A 20,316-nucleotide genomic window follows, 5' to 3' on the forward strand; every position below is an offset into this window, starting at 1 on the left:
TACTTTACAAAAAGTATAGACCCATTGTACTTAAAAAACATTTTTTGCGTATTGTCGAGATAAGGATTTTAGTCAAAGCTTTTACTAATATATTTGTCCTAGCATGTATCTCCTTTTTAGTACATCCACATAATATGATTAGAAAAGCCATTTTTTAATGAAGTGGAGATAAGTCAACCATCATCATTAAAAGTCAAACATATTCGTTTTAAAAGTATCATCATTAAATCCAAACATCAAGTACATGACAAATTATTCATCAAAGAATCATCGTAAAGTGAGTCCAAAAGTACACTCTTCTATCTTGAATGTTCTAGATGTTCTTTGAGTGATAGGCAAACTCTTCAATTGGGAGCATCATAAAAGTGTTGGAAGTCATACTTGACTACAACTACTAACATTCAAACTACAAGGTACAAAATACGAGCAGATTTTGTTAGTTTTCTATGCTTCTAGATAGATGGTTTTCTTATGCTTTTGGATAGATGGTTTCCTATTTATGTTAAAAAAAAAGAAAAAAGGCATTGCCCTAGATTTTATCTAATTTCGATGGATTGTTTAAGAAAGTTAGCCATGCAATATGCATATCTTATTATGTCAATTGGACTCTAATAAGTGACCTTTATTTAAACCATGGTAGCATAGGCCACTTGCCATTTCTTGAGCATAGCTTTTCATGTGGTAGCTGCATTTAGAATTAATTGACAAGTTATGAATATCATTGGCTTTGAGTCCCTTAGGTGTTAAAGAAGGAAATCTACATCATTGGTAATGTGTACATATAGATATTGGTCGCTCCATGGCCATTTGTTAGGGCGACTATGTTTTTAGCTATATGGGATGTAAGGAATCGCATGGTGTTCCAGCACGGCATTATCTTGGGCTTCAAGGCCACAACAGTAATTGCGGGGACAACCTTGTACATCAAAGACATCAGGGCAGGATCTAGTAGTTAGTCAAGCTCTTTTGGATTTGTATGCAAGTATGCTTGCAGGCTAGGCTGTCCGCAGCGCAGCCTTTTAATAAAATTTTCCAAAAAAAAAGTGTACATATAGATGGTGCATGTATACTTTTAGCCTTATCAGACATAGGAAAAGAACTACAAACCACTTTTGATCAATGTCGAGTATAACTTTGGGAAGTTTGGATGAAAGAGGGTGAAGTAGTTACATAATTTGAGAGGCCTTTGATTGAAAAATAATAAAAGATTGGAAGGAGAGGCTTGTTACGTTCGTTCATGGGAGATTGCATGGCTTGGACGTTCAAAAATTTGAATCCCCGGGGGCGGGCCAATCCAATCCAATGCAAGGAGAGTATTTTGGGGGGAAGGCATGGAGAATTAAACAGAGAAGGGCGAAGTTCAACTCAATTGGCTGGAGGAGACGAGGAATTAGGATTTATTAGGGTGGTGTGTGGAGCCCTTTGTCCTCGTTGGCGTTGGCGTTGGCGTTGGAGTTGGAGGAGCGCAAATCTTGCCATAAAAACACCCCCTCTACCTCCCTACCTACCTACCTCCACCTTCGCCACAGCACAGCAAACACAGCCTCTGCCACCCCCCTTCACCCTTGTGCCATGCAACAACACCACCGCACCCTCATTCCTGTGCAAATGCATCCCCTCGACGCCCAGCGCCATGGCCACGCTGCTCCTCCACCCGACACTCCCCAGGAATACATTGGCTTTGCCCCTTTTCATCCACAGCACCAATCAGCTCCCGTGCCTCGACAATCCGAGCCCTCTCTGTCTTTAAGCCTCGAACAGCCGGAACCTTACGCTGGCATGCCCGTATTTTCTGCGCTTGTACAGCAGCAGCGCCTCTCTATCCCCTCCTCCCGTATTCACCAACCTTTCCCTCATTCCCTTCTTCGTTCTTCCACCGTCCGCACATTCGACCTTGAGCAGCCTCTCCAACACGAAGAGCCGCACTTGCAGTCAATTTATTTAGGCAATACACAGTCGCTTGAACAATACAATCAGATACCACAGGGCTTTGAAATCAAGCAGATAACGGTGCCTGAGCATCTCGGCGTTCAGCCGTCGTCTCCCGACAAGGACCTATCTTCAGAGCAGGCTGACGGTCTGGAGCTTCAACTTGTACCAGCATCGGAATTCCACTCTCATGCTCAGAGCGACGGCGAGCGATATCCGCCGCCCTTGGCGACCCATGATGCCGTGATTCAGGATGTAGAACTCTTCAGAGTAACCCTCGACAATTTTCTGGCAGCTCTTGGGACGACGCTAACGTGAGTGGTAATTGACACTTTTCCGGACTGCACAAATCGGGAAATTAGAAAAAATGCATTTGCTGTGGTCTTTGAATCTGTAATCTTCTATGTGCCGCATTTTTGTTACGCGTGTGTATAGCATCATAAGGATAGTGATGGTTTCTTGCGTGGTCATGAAGCTCACCTCTCCTTCCAGTTAACAGTTTAGTGATGATGTGATGGGTCTAGGTCATTGGTCTTAAATTCTTGGATCCAATTAGATATCAACCTCTTGTGCCGTTAATTGAATTCTGTCACACGTGCTTGATCGATCTTAATAATTTATTCCTCGGACGGTCAGACGGCCCATTGGCATGCCTTGTCAATGATTGAGCGTATATAATAGCATGTTCTCCACGCCTGCCCACCAGAACCAGCAGTTTACCGAAATGCACGCATCTATAGTTTCGTCGAGGCAAATATTTTTGCATAGGATAACGGTGAAGGGGCGACTTTTGGTGGTGCCGAATAGGCAATCAAAGGAATGTTTTGTTGTGGCTTATAGAATGGTTTGTTGGACAGTATTTTGGTGATATCTTGGGCTAAAGGGAGTAAAACAAGTGAGTACAAGTACTCGTGAGCACTGCCTTAGGTTCTGCCAGATGCAAACGATTTTCAAGATGAATGGATGATGCAACTGCTTGCAAATGCAAAGAGATTTGCAAACTCTGCGTGTGAGAGAGAGAGAGAGAGAGAGAGAGTTCTTAAAAAAAGAAAGTGTGTGTGTGAGAGAGAGAGAACCAAAATAGAAGGGGGCCACTTGACAAGTAACTGTGGGGGACACTTTTTAACAAAGTGTTAGGATAGTGCTACTTGGAAGGCAATGCTAATAAACATCTCGCTCTTTCTAGAGAATTTTGGGGTGTATGGGGTTGTCAGGCACCTTGGGCTTACGTGAGCTCACCATTAACCCAAGTATTCGAGGAGAAAGCCTTTAACCACTATAGCGTTTCTCATGAATCTCTGACATATTGCACCTCGTCTACATCTTACTTAGAAAGGTTTTGGTGATTCTTCTTGACCAGAAAACGTGAGATCTAGGAGGGATTAATAGAGTCCCATAGGTCCCCTTAAGTAAAAGATAGATGTTAGTTTCGAGTATGGGCAGCAGTTCATTGAAAAAAGACAGTTAAGAAAATTGGATAATAGGGCTTTCAACTAAGTTGACCCTCAATTAACCAATGCTGCTATTGACAAATTACCATGCATATCGAGTGTCCCAGATTGATGTAAGGTTTCTTAAAGGATGAAGATTAACACCTAACTTGTATGGTTTGAAAATATTGTACCATCATTAGAGAATCCTGCATGTGAAATTATGTTAAAGTATATGATGACCTCATGTATCCTCTGTGTTCACAATTAGGCTCAGGATGTCAGAAGTTTACTCAATGTCTAGTCATCTTTGCACATGATGGTGTGATGGGAACTTAGGGTTGCCCTACCGCGTCGTATAAAATTCTTTAGGTTAATCAAGGAAGGAATCCAACCCGAGCGAGGGACGAGGAATCATCCCCAAGATTGGGATTGTTTTAGGGCATGATACAAGTTATCTCAAATGTTGAGTGTAGGAAATCTTGTATCTATAAATACTTCTTTGTAATCTGAACTTTAAGGACCTCTTATAAAGAGTGCGAATTCGGATGTATTTGGTGCCATGAAGTGCTAGCGTCTTTAGTGTTCTTAAACCAAGGTTTGTTCTTTGACAACCTTTTGCCACGAAATTCAGTGGGGAAAGGACCTTCATCGTTGTAGAAACAATTCTCGAGAATGCAACTGCACATGCTTTGATACCCATTTTGTCACATGAGTTATTCATGACCTATCCATTCTCTCCATCTTTCTAGTAATGACCTTTCTTACTGTCTCCAGTACGGTCTTATCTTTACCATTCTCAGCATGGTTACACCATCTATAGTATGGTGATGGATCCGCAGTATCCATGATAGTTGGGAGCTAGTGCATGAGGTGTACTTTACATCAGTGAAGCTGCGAATTGATCTCCTTACTGGATTGCCCTCCATTCGATAGTGAATTATCAACATGTCGTATGAGACTCACGACTCTCCGCCCATCCACAGGGTTTCCTAACACTCGTAGAGTCTACAATACTCCTTATTATCCTTGACACTTTCGGACTATCTTTGGGGGTGAGCCTTGGTGTGTTGGGAAATGACGTAGTTTTTACCATAAGATACATCAAGGTCACATAGTTCTTGATCATGAGGCAGATGTGATCTTCAAGACCGGGATTCCATGAGTGTAGTAATTAGCACCTTGATCACTCACATGCGCGCTAGCACATTGAGTTCTTATTGATGGTTTGAGTTTGGGTCAATTCTATGAACATAGCATGCATAGGATTATTTTTGTTCTAGACGTACATGTGCAATTAATGGTGTGAGAGTGGACAAGAGGCTAAAATTATTAAAAAGATAACTAAGAATCATTAAAAAGATTCTAGGCTAAATGAAATTTAAAGCTAGGATTAAATGTAATAAAGAGCCCCTTTTTCTTTACTTTTAGCTTTTAGCTTTCCAGCTTTCTTTTTAAAATTGGCTTTTAACTTTTAGTGGTCTCACTCCTCTGAAATCATAAGCTATCCGAGTTTCATGAAGCTTGCAAGGCTAAGCGAGATCATCTCACTAACATCAACACATCTAGAGCTCACTACTACTTCCCCTCTTCTGGCCTCACCCTCGCCATAACCTCATCTACTTTCAATATTGCACCTTCTTTTCCTCATTTTCATTGGCGGTTGGTGCTCCCTCCACATGCCAATCGCTTGGCATGGGTTGCTCAAAAGCCTCTTGTCATGGGCTGCATTTGGGCTTAGGGCCATGATAGAAAGCCTAGGGCTGTCGTACAAGTCCATGATCTCTCTAGACGCTAATTGGGGGTTTGAGAGGAGGGATGGGGACCCCTTGGAAGGCTCCACTGCCATACAGATGCAAACCACTATGCACGCTTAGAGAGAGTTCCATCTCTTGCTTGGCGTTTTTCTTTTTTAAAAGCGAATGCATCTTCTCTCTCTTCTGCTCCCAGTTGTCCAGACTCCCTCTACCTTGCTTGTTCTTTATTTGTAGCCTTTTTCCCTCCTTTCGAGTTTATACAATGCAAGGCGATGTGATAGAATAGCCGTGGAGCACTTTCCCAGCTTGTGACTTGCCTCTCCCTGTTCTTTTGTGGTCTAGAAAACAGCCTTGAAAGCAAAATTTGACTTTTTTGCTTGCTTTCCAAGCCAGCTAGCCAAACGTGGCTGTCCTTTACAGATTTAGTCAGTTTGAGGCCAGGTCAGTCACAGTAAATTTCTAAAAATTAGAAATTCACGTCCCCCGTGACTGGGTGCCATGTAACCCCTTCCTATCCATCAACACTTTATTTCTGAGGATTTTGTCTCCATAACGAAATATCTTTTCAGGTATGTACTTTCGGTCCCGATTCATCCATTGGAAGCAATCCTACAATAATTAGAATATCCCCTCCCACATGCTTGTGAAGCAAGGACATATGGAATACATCATGGATCTTGGTGGAGGAAGGCAGGTCCAACTTATAGGCTAAGTCACCAACTCTTTTAAGAATTGTAAGGGCCATAGAATCTGTGAGCTAGCTTGATGTTGGTGTTCTCTCTCAATGAGGCATACCTATGCTTGTGCAACTTGAGATACACCCAATCTTCTTTCTAAAACTCCACACGTCTTCTCTTCAAATCTACAAACTCTTTCATCCTATATTGTGCCCTGCGTAATTGAGTTTATAAGGTAGCTTCACTTGGCATTCATATAAAGCTTTAAATGGGGACACCCCAATGGAAGCCTTCCCTTGTAGAGTTATGACAGAATTCTGCCAAACATAACCACTTATCCCATGACTTTTGTGTGTCGAAATAGAAATGCCTCAAGTATTCTTCCAGCCACTTATTGACCATTTCAGTTTGATGATAAGATCGGGCATGGTAAGCTGTATATGGGTCCAACTGTAATAGTAGGGTACACTAGCGTTAGCAGTAGCTACCCAAATGGGGGCCCAATTAGCCTTTAAATGGGGTCACATTTCATGTACACTTCAGTGCTCTTTTGTACACTTTAGTAGGGTACTAGGCTTTATTGTGGGCTTGCCACGTGGCAGCCTGTTGTACTAGGTGTTGCTGGCCCAATTCCCAGAATATAAAAGGGGCTTCAGCTGTACTTCATTTACATTGAACACTAATACAATCACACATCTTTCATTGAGAGTTGTACCTCCTAAGCATCAGCTTGAAAGCTGTACATGCAAGAAGGACAGCACCTAGCTTCCATGCTAGCCAGCTCACATGTGTCACATGCACCCTTGCACTTGAGTGCAAAGTGACACAGTGGCTACATCGACAAGTGCGTAATCGTTCCCTAATAGGAGTTTTTGTCGTATGTTGTGACCCCTTTGTGAGCCCTATCCAGGGACAGTCAGGCACAAGCTACGTAAGTCAGTCTCTCAGCCTTAGGTCAAGTCGGAAGACCAGTCCTTGTTCACTAGTACCCACTGGAGAACCGTAGGGTAGTGTTTCCGTCTTAGGTTTAGGGATAGGTTTAGGTCCAGCCTAGGATAGGAGCCCTTCTGGGCCCCCTCAGGGCTGGAACAAGTGAAGAGAATGGCAGGGGAAGGGCTGCTTTTATAGGCTACCCTGCACCACTCCCTAGGCTGCCATCTATGGGGCCTAGGGCTGCTGCCTTTATGGGGCCAAGGGACCAGCCAACCAGCCCCAAAAGCCATATAAATAGGGGGCCTCTAGGTCCTCTTTACTCATTCAGTTCTCCCCTCCCTCAGCCTCCTACAGCTCCTCTCCAGCCCCCTCTGAACAGCTTGACACTCCTTGCAGTGGCATTCTAACCAGCCTCAGCCTTTGGCATCAGCTCAGCCCTCTGGGAAGGTGTTACGCAGCGCATCAGACGGGGAGTCGGGACAGAGATCGGAGTAAGGTTTGGGGTCTGTTTCAGCAGCTCTTTTCAGTTATCTCTTACAGTTTTACACAGCTCATTCTCAGCTCTTTATTTCAGTCATCTCTCAGCTCTCTTATAGGATCTATCACTCCTAGCTTTCACTCTCTCAGTCACGCAGTAACCTTGCATTCCAGTGGACAGCACAAGCCTCTCCCTTGCCTTGCAGAAGCGTTCTACATCGTCAGTGTGGACAGCATCAAGGTCTTGGTATTGGTCGGCGTTGCCTCTCAGGTCTTTGGGTCTGCTCTACGTGTGCACAGTGAGCTCTTCAGAAGCGCGTTTCGTGCTCTCTTGAAGAGTGTTCTTTGTATTTCTCAGTTCTCCAAGTATAAAGCAAATTCTCCCCTGATTGGGGCAAGGGACCCTCAGTGGGTACAGGGACCCAATCGGTTGTCGACTCTACTCTCTCTACCCTCATCTTTCTCTCTCTATGGTGTACAACGCTAATTCCTCACTAAAGGGTTAAAGGTGGTCTTGCTGTGAATTACACAATCAGATTACTGTTGCATGTTACACATAGGAGCTGCGAATTCCCATGCCCTCTTCCAAGTAAGAGAGACCTTCCATCTACCCCATTTCTGTGTTTTCTACCAATTCTTGCTATTCTCAACTATTCTAGTCCCTAAACTAGTAGCAGATAGCAGATTTAGTAGAACCTCTGTCTCATTTGGTATCAGAGCCCTTTTTTGGGACTTTTGTGGGTGAATATTCATGATCTCGTCCTGAAATTTGGAGCATCCTATCTTGGCCCAAGGGCTACCTCTGTGCAAGAAGTGCTTTGGATTTTGTTCTGCCACGTGTTGTTCTGGGACAACTCTGATTTCCAAAGTTATGTATCAATGTGTAGAAGATGGTTCCCTCATCAAAAGCCCTAAGGTATCACAGGGAAATTCTAAGTTTCAAGCTTGAAATTGCCCAAAAAACATTGCGCTGCCAGAAGTCTTAATCTGCTGTGATTTCAGATTGCCTGCTGCAAATGATGATTTAACTGCATACAGGGAGTCATCCCAGCAGCAGCTAGCCCCGTACCAAGTTTGGGTCTGATTGGATTTCATTTGCCCTTCATCTGACCAGAAGTCTGCTCCAGCAGGTGCAAATTAGGGTTTTTCTCTACCTAAGACCTTAGAGATTGGGGCTTTTCCATTCTACAGTCTATCCTGATCTATTCTCTTCTGCCTAACGCTAAATTGCAGCAAACATTGTTAATTGAGGCTTTAAAGTTGGAGAATTAGGGCAAATACGGTGGATTTTCCACGTGGCCACTTGATATTGCGTCAGATTGAACTTCTCTAAGCAGTCTGCACAGAGTTCTAAACAGGGTCTGAACAGTGCTTCAGAAAGTGTTTTTCTATTCAAAATCAGGCCCAGACAGAGAGCCTACTGTCCAAACACTTTCAGACAGTTACAGACAGTGTCTTGAGTGCCAATTGACTTGGATCACCTAGTTCTATGGCCCCAAGGAGGTCTGTTTCTATCTCTAGTAAGGGCAAGTCTACAAGGGATTTCAGCCCTGAAGCTGAGTATGAGGAAGCCCAATTAGTGGGACAAGCTGAAGCAATGGCACTTATGGAAGATGCTCAGGCCAGTGACCATGAGCCAGAAGAGGCAAGTCCTTCAAGATCCCCTAACCAATCACCAACCAAGTCCCCTCACCACAAGGACAAGCTGGATTTTGAGGGTTTCATGGCAATCATGTTGGAGCAGCAAGGCAAATGATGGACAAAGAGAGCAAACTGATGAAGCAGCTTGTGGACCAGCAGCAAAAGTTATTTGGCCAGCTAGGGCAACTCACTTCAGTGCTGGAACAAAGGGTTGAAGGTGTGGAAAGAGACTCGAAAGTTAAGTTTGACAATGCCTTCACTGAGTTGAGGACCATGAGAAGTGATGTGAACCTAGTAAGGAGTAAGGTTGAGCCAAAGGGTAAGGAGATTGCCAGGGATGATCCACATAAGAAGCCTATGGATCTGGGACAGGCTGGATTAGGAGTGAATTTATGGCTGATGCTAGAAAGTGACATCCACAACAATCTCCCAAATCCGTACCCTCATGGAATGTAAACTCAGTTAGGAGGTTCAGAATTTAGTCTAGCCCATGGGACAGTCTTGATGGTGTGCTCAGCTCATCCAAAGTGTATCAGGCCTCCCTTAGAAGAGGTGAATTCTTGACTCGGAAGTTGTTGGCCTACAACTAGTTAGATCCCTGAGGTGAGAGAAGCCACGACCTTTACTCAGTTTGTGAAGGCTACTCAAGGTGAAATTCAGGAGGGCTTGGGACAAAGGTACAAGCTTGGGCAAGGATTATAAGGATAAGATCATTTTACAGAAGCTCAAGGGGGAATCTAATTCACCTAATGAGCTGCAGGAATGGATAAGTAAGTTGGAAGACTACTTTAATTTGAGCCTAAGAAGTGATGCTGCCAAAATTCAGTTTGCAGTTCTTCATTTGAGGATTATGCCCACACATGGTGGAGGCATTACCTTCAGGAAGTGGACAGGAGACTTAGACCAGCTATTGCCACATGGGAAGAATTTAAACATGAAATGGTTATTACATTCCTCTCCCCTCTAATTGTGGATCATTTTGTGTGTCAGTGGTATTACTAGTCCAAATTGGGTCAGTTAGACACTACATCAAATAGTTTTGGAAGCTTTCCTTGTTTGCGAAGGGGCTAGATGAGAAGCAGAGGATGATCAGATTTATACATGGGTTGCAATCATCACTTGCCTCAGATGCAATGGCATCAAGACCCAAGTCTTTGGATGAGGCAATGCACCTTGCTGAGCTATATGAGCCCAAATACAACCCTAGCGAGAAGTCTAATGGAATTGGAACCTTCTAGAAGCCATCTTCTGTGGATTATTGTGGGAGGAAGACCATGGGTGAGCAGAAATTTCATCTGGGTACTAAGCCCTTTCCACCAATTTATGGGACCTCAGGTAAGGTAATTCCTGAATATCCTACTGTTAAGGTTTCAAAGGCTAATACAAAGGCTAATACTCTTGGCAAGGAATCTAAATAAGAAGGTAGACTGCCAGAACATGATAAGGATACGAAGGAGGCTCATAAGCAATTCTCCCACTCTCTAATGGACAAAAGGAGGAAGAAGGGCTTTGTTTCAGATGTGGAGAGAAGTGGAGTGTGGACCACAACAAGTCACGTAAGGCCAAGTCAACTCCAGGCAAGTTGAGCATGATCATTGAAATCTCAGATTCTGAAGGTGAGTTGTCTTCCTCAGAAGATGCAGAGGAGTTCCATGATTGTGGGCAAGAGGTTCAAAGGGATGATGAGGTATTGGATGAGAATCATCCAGGTGGACATTTCCATGGTGAACTGAGAGCTTTAAATGGCTCTAGATTTTGGAATTTGATGCCTTCTTCCTCACAGCAGGTACACAGCTCCTCTGCAACAGCAGGTAGTCATTGTTCCTACCATCTTGAGGCCTCTTTTGATTGCTGTGAGCCTTGCAGGGAAGCTGATGGTTATGGGACTGTGAGTGACGGGGAGGTTTTGTGGGACACCCAGCCAGAGTTGTATGCCATATCCACCCATCCTTTAAAGGGGATGAGCAGTCCTACAATCTTCAGGATTAAGGGCTAGGTAAGGAGGAGAGATGCCTACATTCTAGTGGATAGTGGATGCTCTCATAGCTTCATAAACTCAAAGTCTATTCAGTCCTTGAGGCTGCCAGTGGATGATCAACCTCACAGCCTAAAGAGAGAAGTGGCTAATGGCACCTTTGCCACAAGTCAAAAAATCTGTCTTGATGTTACTATTAAGCTCTCCTCTAGAGTATTCATGTATTATTGATTTCTTTGCTTTGGATTTGGGGCCTATTGACATAATACTTGGCTGTGACTGGCTCAGGACCCTAGCAAGGAGGTTTACATTGAATTTGCAGGACATGACCATCACTTTCCTAGACATGGGCAAGGAGGTTTTGTCTACTTGGAATTCAATCTCAGAAATTGTAGAAGATATCAGCCAAGCAACTCAGGATGCTTCTCAAGTTAGTTAAATTGCCCTAAAACTTGAGGAAGAGAGCACTCAAAATTCTGGTAAGATGTTCAAGGTGGATGATAAAGACATGCTGGAATTGCTGATGCAATATCAGGATATAGTCAGAGACCCTCCACCAGGTCTTCCCCAAAAAAGGGATGTGGACCATGCCATACATTTAGAAGAGGGATCCAGACCTTTCAAGAAGGCTCCATATAGGTTGTCCAAAGTGGAAAAAGAGGAGGTGGCTAGTCAGCTTTTGGATAAGGGATTCATCACCCCTAATCAGTCACCTTTTGCATCTCCAGTTTTATTGGTCAAGAAGGAAGATGGTACTTTCAGGCTGTGGATTGATTATAGGGAGTTGAACAAGATGACTGTCAAAAACAGGTTTCCAATTCCAAGGGTTGATGACTTGCTTGATGAACTCAAAGGGTCCAAATACTTTTCCAAGATTGACCTTGGGTTGGGATACCACCAAATAAGGATCAAGGAAGGAGATGTCTGATGAGTTCAAGACTGCCTTCAGAACTAAAAGAGGGCACTATCAATTCAAAGTGATGTCCTTTGGAAAGGGAAGATTTTGAAGAAAGTTGCTTTGAAACTAGAAGAATTCCCTTCGGTTAATTGCTCAAGGCAAAGTAACCATCTTTCTAAAGAAGATGAAACTCTTCTTCGAAAATTTCATAGGAATTTTGTCATTTCTTATATGGACAAATGTTCCAATAACTTTGTTTTTATTTGCAAAAAGTTTTACTTAGAATGTCTTTTGAGAGAAGTGAACTTGTTTGCCAAAACTTACGCCCTTGCCTTAGTTTCCCAAAAGGATTTGATCTCAAAACATCAGAGTTTTTGCAAGTCTTCTGGGTTTGTTTGCAATCCAAGTATACCTTTTCTTTGTGCTGCTTGGAAGTTTCACAAAACTCTAAAAAGGCCGAGATTTATTGCAGCTGCTTGTGAGACTACTTTGACAGATGTCTCTAAATGGCTAAGCTACTGCTTTAAAGCCATGTTGCCTAGTGTCCATGAACTTTGGAGGGATTTATGAAAAGAGGCAAGCTGGATTTTAAACGACTCTGTAGGAGTGATTCCTGTTGTAAAATTTTTAAATTTCTCTTGAAGCATTCAGGAAAAAGAGTCTCCTATTCTCCTTCAAACCTCAGAATTTGAACTTTGTTTGAATAGTAAGTCCTCTGTCAGAACACTATATAAGAGCCTGTGTGAGATTGAGAGCACTGACTGAGGCATGGTGTGGATTAATACTATCTGAATCAGAAAGTATCACTGATCAGGGCAGCAGATTCACTGCCATGTGTCAATCCTGACTGGACAGTTCACAGTTTGGAGTTCAATTCCCAACCAAATGTTCAGATTAGGTATATATGGGATAGAATAGGTCAGATTAGCTGGAAAAACTCAAAAGCCCCAAATTTTTGAGAAACCATAACTGCTGTTAGCCAAAACTGTACCTGCTGGAACCAATTTTGGAGTAGAAATTAGGGCAAATGACATCTGATCAACCTCAAACTTGGTATAGGGGTGTAATAAGCTGAGGCGAAATTGAGTATGCAGGAAAAACCAGACTTGGTGCAGTAAAACCCTAATTCAAAGCAGAATCAGTAAAACTGGATGCGCTCATAAAACTGTTATAATGGTAGTGAACCTCTACGTACTCGGTGGATTGCATGCAATAGCCAATTGCATCTGTAAATCAGCCTTAAGGCTGTAATTTGCAGAGTAAATGGCCAAGTGATAAGCATGTCATCCACGTAAAGAATAAGGATGAGCAAATCTGCTCCACAATTCTGGACATGAAGTCTTGTTTGAGTAGAGCTGTTCTAAAAACCAAGGTGTATAAAATGTTGGAGGTGGTGGCCTTCACCCCTCTAAGTGCATGGTTAAGGAAGAATGGGGGGATGCCCCGTGCTGTTGACACGTGTACTGAGGGGGATTTCCATCCCATAAGCACAAAGTACCCTTGGGTAACCTTGAATATATTAGACCTCTTAGCCCTCCACAGTCATCCCCTCCCGGGGTTCTTTTGGGGGGCTGTGGAGCATCCACGTGGCTATTGGGCAGGACTTGGGGACCCGCACCGGGTGTGATTTTCGAGACACGTGCAGCAGCTGCGTGTCTCTACATTAAATGCATAAATTTTGCCATACCATGCCTACAATACCAGCTTCAATCCATATAAGGCCTTACGCAGTCAGCATACCTTATTTTCAAATGCCTCAATCTCAAAGCCAGGATGTTGAATTCCTCAATTCACCATGAAGAAAGCCAATCTTGATGTGTAGTTGATGCTGTTACCAATGTCCATGAGCTGCAATAGCAATGACACAATCGATGGTAGTGATACGAAGTGCGGGCAAATGTTTCTTTGAAGTGAATGCCTTGCTGTTGAGTATAGCCCTTGGCAACAAGATAGGCTTTGTAGTGGTATATGCCGCCATCATCTTTCCACTTCAATTTGTGGACCCAATTTGTGCCAATGGCACGCTTGCCAAGAGGCAAGCCCCACAGCTCCCATGTGCCATTGTGGTGAATGGAATCCAACTCTGCCTTCATCCTTCCACTCCTTGCTCTCAAAAGCATCCTTGTGAAATATGGATCGCCATTATAGGCTGTGGCAATCAACGCAACATCTTAAAAATGACCATGCATATGACATTCAAACAACCAAAGACTCTCATATGTGAAATCACGAGCTTACGGCCTGTCCATGCCTCATAGGGTGTCGTCTTCAATCATCAATGCCCTTGTTGGTGCTCTATTCAGAACATAACAAGCCCCGTAGGGATGGGTTCTGTGTGATAGAAGTCTTGAAGAGTTTTAGTGAGAGTTATTGAGTCATTTGTTGTCTCAAGTTTCTTCTAAGCTCTTGAGTTCGTGTTTTCATTTTCGAAACAGCTAGTTTGATTAAGATCATTTCATGCATAAAATTATTTGAGGCACTTAGTTAGTTGCAAAGTGGAAGAACTGGACTTTAATGGAAATGGTCGGGTATGTTGAAGGGAAAGTCTTTGTCCAACAAATCTTGGTTGGATGCGATCATGTGTGCAAACTACACATGGTCCATGCTATCTGGCTGAAAAAGAATCGGTAATCACCCTTTAAGTGAAGTCTGGTTGAGCAGGTGCTTTTTAGTCATACGGACTTGTGAATGAAGATCACTACTTGTCTCTCACCTGGGTGAACCAAGAGGCTGGAGAGGGGTCCAAGTACATCTCAATGGTGGCAGACTTGGGTCTCATAGTATACAAGACATCTGAAAACAATGGGTTTCTCTGAATCAAGCTCATAGAGATCACATAGAGTGCAAATGCGGTCCTCCTCTAGGTATGCTCTAGACTTGCTCGGTCTTAATCCATGGTGGAAAGAATCCTTAGGTGGATTTGTGTGTAGGCAAGCTGATCAGTAAAGCCCTCCTCTGATATCTATAGGCAGTGCTCTTTGTAGAAGCTAAGCTTCGCATATTAGCTGCTAATGAGGTCCCGCTCTTTACAATAATCATGTATAGCCACAAAGGCTTACCAATCACACACACAAATGATGATCTCTACATGCGATATAACCAACAGCATCGCCTAGAGCCTGCCGCCTCAAAGAAGCTTGTCTTCCTCCACGATATCCGGCTAGCTTGACCTCGCATGTTTACGAAGAGTCCTCCACCTCCCAAGTTGCGGCCTGCTGGTATTGTGATAATTCTTTCTATCTTAAATGGTGCATTGCCCTATCAGCTAGATTTAGATTTAGATGCTCGTTGGGGAGAGACTAAAATGAAAACGTTTATAGACTTCACAAGTAGTTGTAGCTTGAATGAAGAGATTTTGGACTACCTTTTGATTAGCCTTCTCCTTTAGTGCTAGCCTTCGTTATGGCTAAGTCTGCCCTTCACCTCCGGAGTGCCGACAGAAACTCAGTACGAAGACTTTGTATAAATGGATGCTCAAGTATGTGTGGGTGTGTGGTATTGTATGTGTGAGAGCATATTTTTATACTATGGTCTACACCCACTGTTGGGCGTTGATAGGATGAGTAGCTATGGCGTAGAACAAGGCATTGAGAGGACAACCTTGTCTCATTGAACAAAAAGCATCCAATTATGCGTAATATCCCCTGCAAAGTTGCCAGTAACTTGATTGTCTTGATAAAGCCAATAAATAAGATGTTGCATTTTAGCCCCGAAACCCAGAGCTTACATAGTCTGGGAGATAAAATCCCATTGTCATGTGACAAATGCTATAGCAATGTCCACCTGCCACAAGAGCACATCCCGCTCGGTGTACTTGCCATATTCTATCCCCACATAAGCATTAGCAATATTGTCGGTAATATGCCTACGGGGAATAAAACCATAAGAGTATGGGTCTCCAATCTGTAAAGGACTCATATACGTTCTTTTTGGGGGAGTAATTTTACCAATCCTTTTTTCCAACTGGTTGGCATCTGTTGTGTGTCCCATGCTAGATTAACCATATATAGTATTGCAGGTGATATGGCATCCCAATATTGTAAATCAAATTATCCTAACCACTCCCTGTAGTTAGGGATTGTTAGGGGGGAAAACCTCTAAAGAGGGAAACCCACTTATTACATTACATTGGTCACTGCCTAGAATATGGCAATAATTCTAACACCCCTCTTGTAGTCCCAATGTGATGATGTACAAGGAAATGATCAATCATCAAAAGGAGATGAATTCAGGGCATTGTGAAATGCCTCAAACTTCTCACGTGGAAGTGCTTTGGTGAAGATGTCTGCAACATTGGCATGTGTTGACACATAGATCATACTGATCTCCCATGCATGCAACTTCTCTCTGACATAGTGATAATGAACCGTAATGTGCTTCGTGCGAGCATGAAACATAGGATTCTTTGCAATTGCTTTAGCACTTTGACTATCAACGAGAATTGAAGAAGGATCCTCCAATGAAAGATGATGATCAGCAAATAAGCGGCGTAGCCACACACATTCAACTGTTGCTCTGAAAGCTGCATTGTACTCAGCTTCACATGAGAAAGTAGCCACAGTGGATGGTTTCTTGCTTAGCCAAGAAATGCAAGCATGTCCCAAAAAGAAACAATTACCACTTGTGGACTGTCTGGTGTCATAATCTCCAGCCCAATTTGAGTCAATGTAAGCATGCATCTGCAAGCCATAAGACTTTGTGCCTTGCAAGTAATGGAAGATGTGTTTTACAGCCTGCCAATGTGTTTGTCTTTGGGCTGTGCATATATCTGTGCACCTGAGATACTGCGAACTGAATATCGGGCTGTGTATTGCACAAATAAATGAGGCATCCAATAGCTTGGTTGTAGAGTGTGGCATCTACTGATTCACTTGCATCATACATAGTAATCTTCAGCCCTGGCTCCATGGGACTGGCTGTAGGCTTGCAATCTTGCATGTTGAATCCATTCAAGAGCTTTTGCACATACTTGGATTAAGACATAATGATGCCACAACTCTCTTGTAAGAACTGGATCCCCAAATAAAAATGTGACATGCCCAAATCTGACACGTCAAATGTGGCTTTCAATTCAGCTTTGAAATCTTCAATTTTCTTTTCATTTGACCCTGTGAGCAGCAAGTCATCTACATAAAGAATGATGACCATGTAGAGAACTTTTCTGGTAAAAAAGGCATCAATTTTGGAGTACCATGCACGTGGGGCTTCTTTCAGCCCGTATAAAGCTTTATTTAGCTTGCAAACTTGATGTGCATTACCCGAAATTTCAAGGCCAGAAGGTTGCTTGACATAAACCTCTTCCAACAAATCTCCATTGAGAAAGGCTGTTTTTATGTCCAACTGATGAACATTCCAAACAAAATGTGGAGCCATAGCAATAACAGATCTAATCGTGGTCATCCTGGAAGCAAGAGCAAATGTCTCCTCACAATCTATGCCCTTTTTTTGAGCATAGCCTTTTGCAACGAGCCGTGCCTTGTACTTGTCAATGGACCCATCTGGATTTCTTTTGACTTTGAAAACCCATCGGGTACCTATGGCATTCTTTCTTGGTGGCAAATCGACAAGATTCCAAGTCTGATTTTTCTCAATAGATTGCAACTCATCTTGCATGGCATGCATCTAATGCACATTGTCTTTGGCTTCTTCACAAGTATCAGGCTCTTCCTCATCAAGAAGAGTACTTGCATAAGCTGATTCAACAGAAAGAGCCCCCCCTTCGTGCCTTGCTGCACTACGAGTTGTGCCAGGCAAAGGAGCATCAATCCTACTCTCCCTGAGAGTTTGGAGCAGCCAATTCAGAACAGTTTTGGCTGCGTGTATTTCTGTAATCTCTTGCTCGCCGGCAGCATCTTCCATTGCCTGTGGAGGAACTAAATCAGCCGGTGGCTGAATCGGGGCATGTGGAACAAGAGGAGCCTGTTGTAAATGCTGATTTTCAGCAGGGATTTCAGATGCAGAACCCAAGGAAATGGGTAGTAATCCCTCAAAAACGTCGTCTGATGTGGAAGAAGCTGGCATCTTAAATTCAGCATATGCAAAGATTACATCTCTACTGACAAAAATCTTGCATGTTGCACGATTGTAGAGATGGTAACCTTTGCTCTCTGCACTATACCCAAAAAAATGCATTTAAGTGCCTTGTCTGACAGCTTATGTTGAAACTCAACAGGCACATGGGCATATGCAACACATCCAAAGACACGGAAATGTTCCAATGAAGACTTTCTCCCATGCCAAACTTCGTAGGGAGTCTTTGTTGTCAAAGCCTTAGTGGGAGCCCGATTCAAAACATAGTTGGCACACATGAGACCCTCAAGCCAAAACCTGTGAGGCAACTTTTTGCTCGCGAGCATGCATCTATCCATCTCCATAAGAGTTCTATTCTTCCGCTCAGCTTTATCATTTGGCTGAGGGATCAGCCTCACTATAAGTTGATCTGTAATGCCTCTCTCATTCAAATAAGCCTCAAATTCACGAGACATATACTCCCCCCCTCTATTTGTGCGTAGTGTATGCACCTTGAGTCCTGTTTCATTTTCAACCTTTACCACAAGGTATCGAAAATGCCTAAACACATCTGATTTTTTCTTTAAACGATAGACCCAAGTGTAGTTTGAGTAGTCATCAATAAATGTGACATAATATAGATAACCACCCAATACAGGAGTCCTCGTGGGACCGCAGACATCACTATGAATGAGCTGCAATTTTCGAACAGCTCTTACTGCACCATCCTTTTTTAAGGGAAACATGTGCATCTTCCCAAGTATGCACCCTTCACTAGCATGAGGGGGAGGTGATTCCAAGGGAGGCAAAGCATCAACCATAGCATGTTTCTGAAGTGTCATCAAGCTGCCATAACTCATATGCCCATATCTTTCATGCCATAACTCCGCATTCTGCATAGCAACAGTGGGAGTAGAAACTACAAGTGCATGATCTGGTCTTTTTTCAAAAACATCAAGCTGAAAAAGACCACGAAAGAGTGTGCCAGATAGTCTCAAGGCATAATCATCTTCTCTGTCTCGAACTACACACTCATCCTCAAAGACAACCTGAAATCCACTTTTATTGAGAGAGGACACTGAAAGAAATTTTCTTGATTCCAGGCACATAAAGCACATCATGAATTCTGAAATTTGTGCCATCTGTGGTTGTAAGCACAATCTCACCAATACCACAAACTGAATAAGAAGAATCATTTGCACAAGACACCCTTTTTCCAACGGGTGGTGGATGCAGAGAATCAAACAAACTTTCCTAGAAGTGATATGTTTGGTGGCAACACTATCAAAATGCCAATTATTCAATGTCTCATTGACATTGAAAATGCATGCATCTTTAGAAGGGTCATAACTGCAAGTCAAAATGGCATAAGAGTCATCCTTAGATGTTGCAATCCGGAGCAGCCATCTGAGAATCAGAAATGCAAGTCAAAAAGGAAGTCTTCTTCCACTAAGTTGTATGGATCATTTGGTAGATTCGGGTGCCTTGCATGGTCTACAAATGCATGGCAACAGACCCTTGATTGCACATGCATATGCAGATGATTTCTTTTTCCTACTCCAAAATACTAAAAGATCTCTCATGTCTTATGCAAGCTCTATCCCTTTATGGTCTGGCTGCTGGTCTGCATGTCAATTTTCAGAAATCTAAACTTATGCCCCTACATGAGAAAGCCTGGCATCGCTTGCTATGGCAAGGTCACATTGTTTTACCCAGGAGGGATATTCTGGCAAGTAACCCTTGCTGAGAGTATTCATGGGCCAAAGGCTTTCATGCCTGGCCCTATAGGAACTTCCTTCTCTTATTTCCTTTGGTCTAAAGGTATCTATCACGTGGATGATGTGCTTGATGCAGGGGGTATGGTCATATCTTTTCCTACAGCTGTCAAGAAGTTTGATCTGGGAGAACATTATAGACCTATATGGGATTTATTGTCACACATGCTCCGTGAATTTTGGCCAATACCTCGGCTTGAGATTCATGATCGCCTCAAAGATTGGGTGCTTCGATATCAGGATCGTGTTTGTCGTCTGTCACTATTAGCTGCTTCTTTATATAAGATCTTGTTGCCTCCACCTTGGGTTTCTCTTCATGCCAATTGCATCTGGTCAATGGCACGCTCTCTAAGTGGTGGTGAAAAAGGTTACACCATATTTGGGATTCTAAGCTTCCTCTTTGGTAAAAGTTCCTTTTGCTGATGCAAGTGGGGAGGGAATTGGGGCTGGCCATGGTGTCATTGCATACGAAAGCAGGAGATAAAGAGTACATCTTTCCAACTCATTACAAAGTGGTGCTTGCTATTGTACATGCAATCAAGAAGTGGCACCACTACCTATATGGTAGTCATTTCAAAGTAAGGACGGATTGAAAGCCAAACCAAACCTCAGGAACAACTTTTAGCCCTAATTAGCAGCAAGACAACACCTCCCAGATGAAATCGCAATTCACTATTGGCACCCTGAGACAAATCGCGATCGATGCAGGACTCCTCTGAGAAGTTTCTGGGAACCAATCCAATATGGAAATCCAAATCTCAGCGAAAAGGATGCTCTAGGAACAAATCGCAGCAACAACTGGGAAGCCTATAGAT

The 20,316-nt window shown here is 43.1% G+C and overlaps 1 protein-coding gene across 1 annotated transcript in view; it reads left to right on the top strand.

Annotated features, from left to right (window-relative positions):
• The first annotated feature begins 1,522 nt into the window (after window positions 1-1,522).
• The window catches only part of LOC147899809 (uncharacterized), a 41,860-nt gene continuing 23,066 nt past the window's right edge, over window positions 1,523-20,316 (top strand). The window contains exon 1 of the mRNA XM_087377578.1: window positions 1,523-2,243. Within this exon, the coding sequence (XP_087233704.1) occupies window positions 1,573-2,243 (671 nt within the window). The 5' untranslated portion in view covers window positions 1,523-1,572. The remainder of the gene's footprint in view (window positions 2,244-20,316) is intronic.

Source organism: Dipteris shenzhenensis, chromosome 7, assembly GCF_047967505.1.
Source record: "Dipteris shenzhenensis isolate YYH24624 ecotype China chromosome 7, Dip_SZ_1.0, whole genome shotgun sequence".
Taxonomy (NCBI): domain Eukaryota; kingdom Viridiplantae; phylum Streptophyta; class Polypodiopsida; order Gleicheniales; family Dipteridaceae; genus Dipteris; species Dipteris shenzhenensis.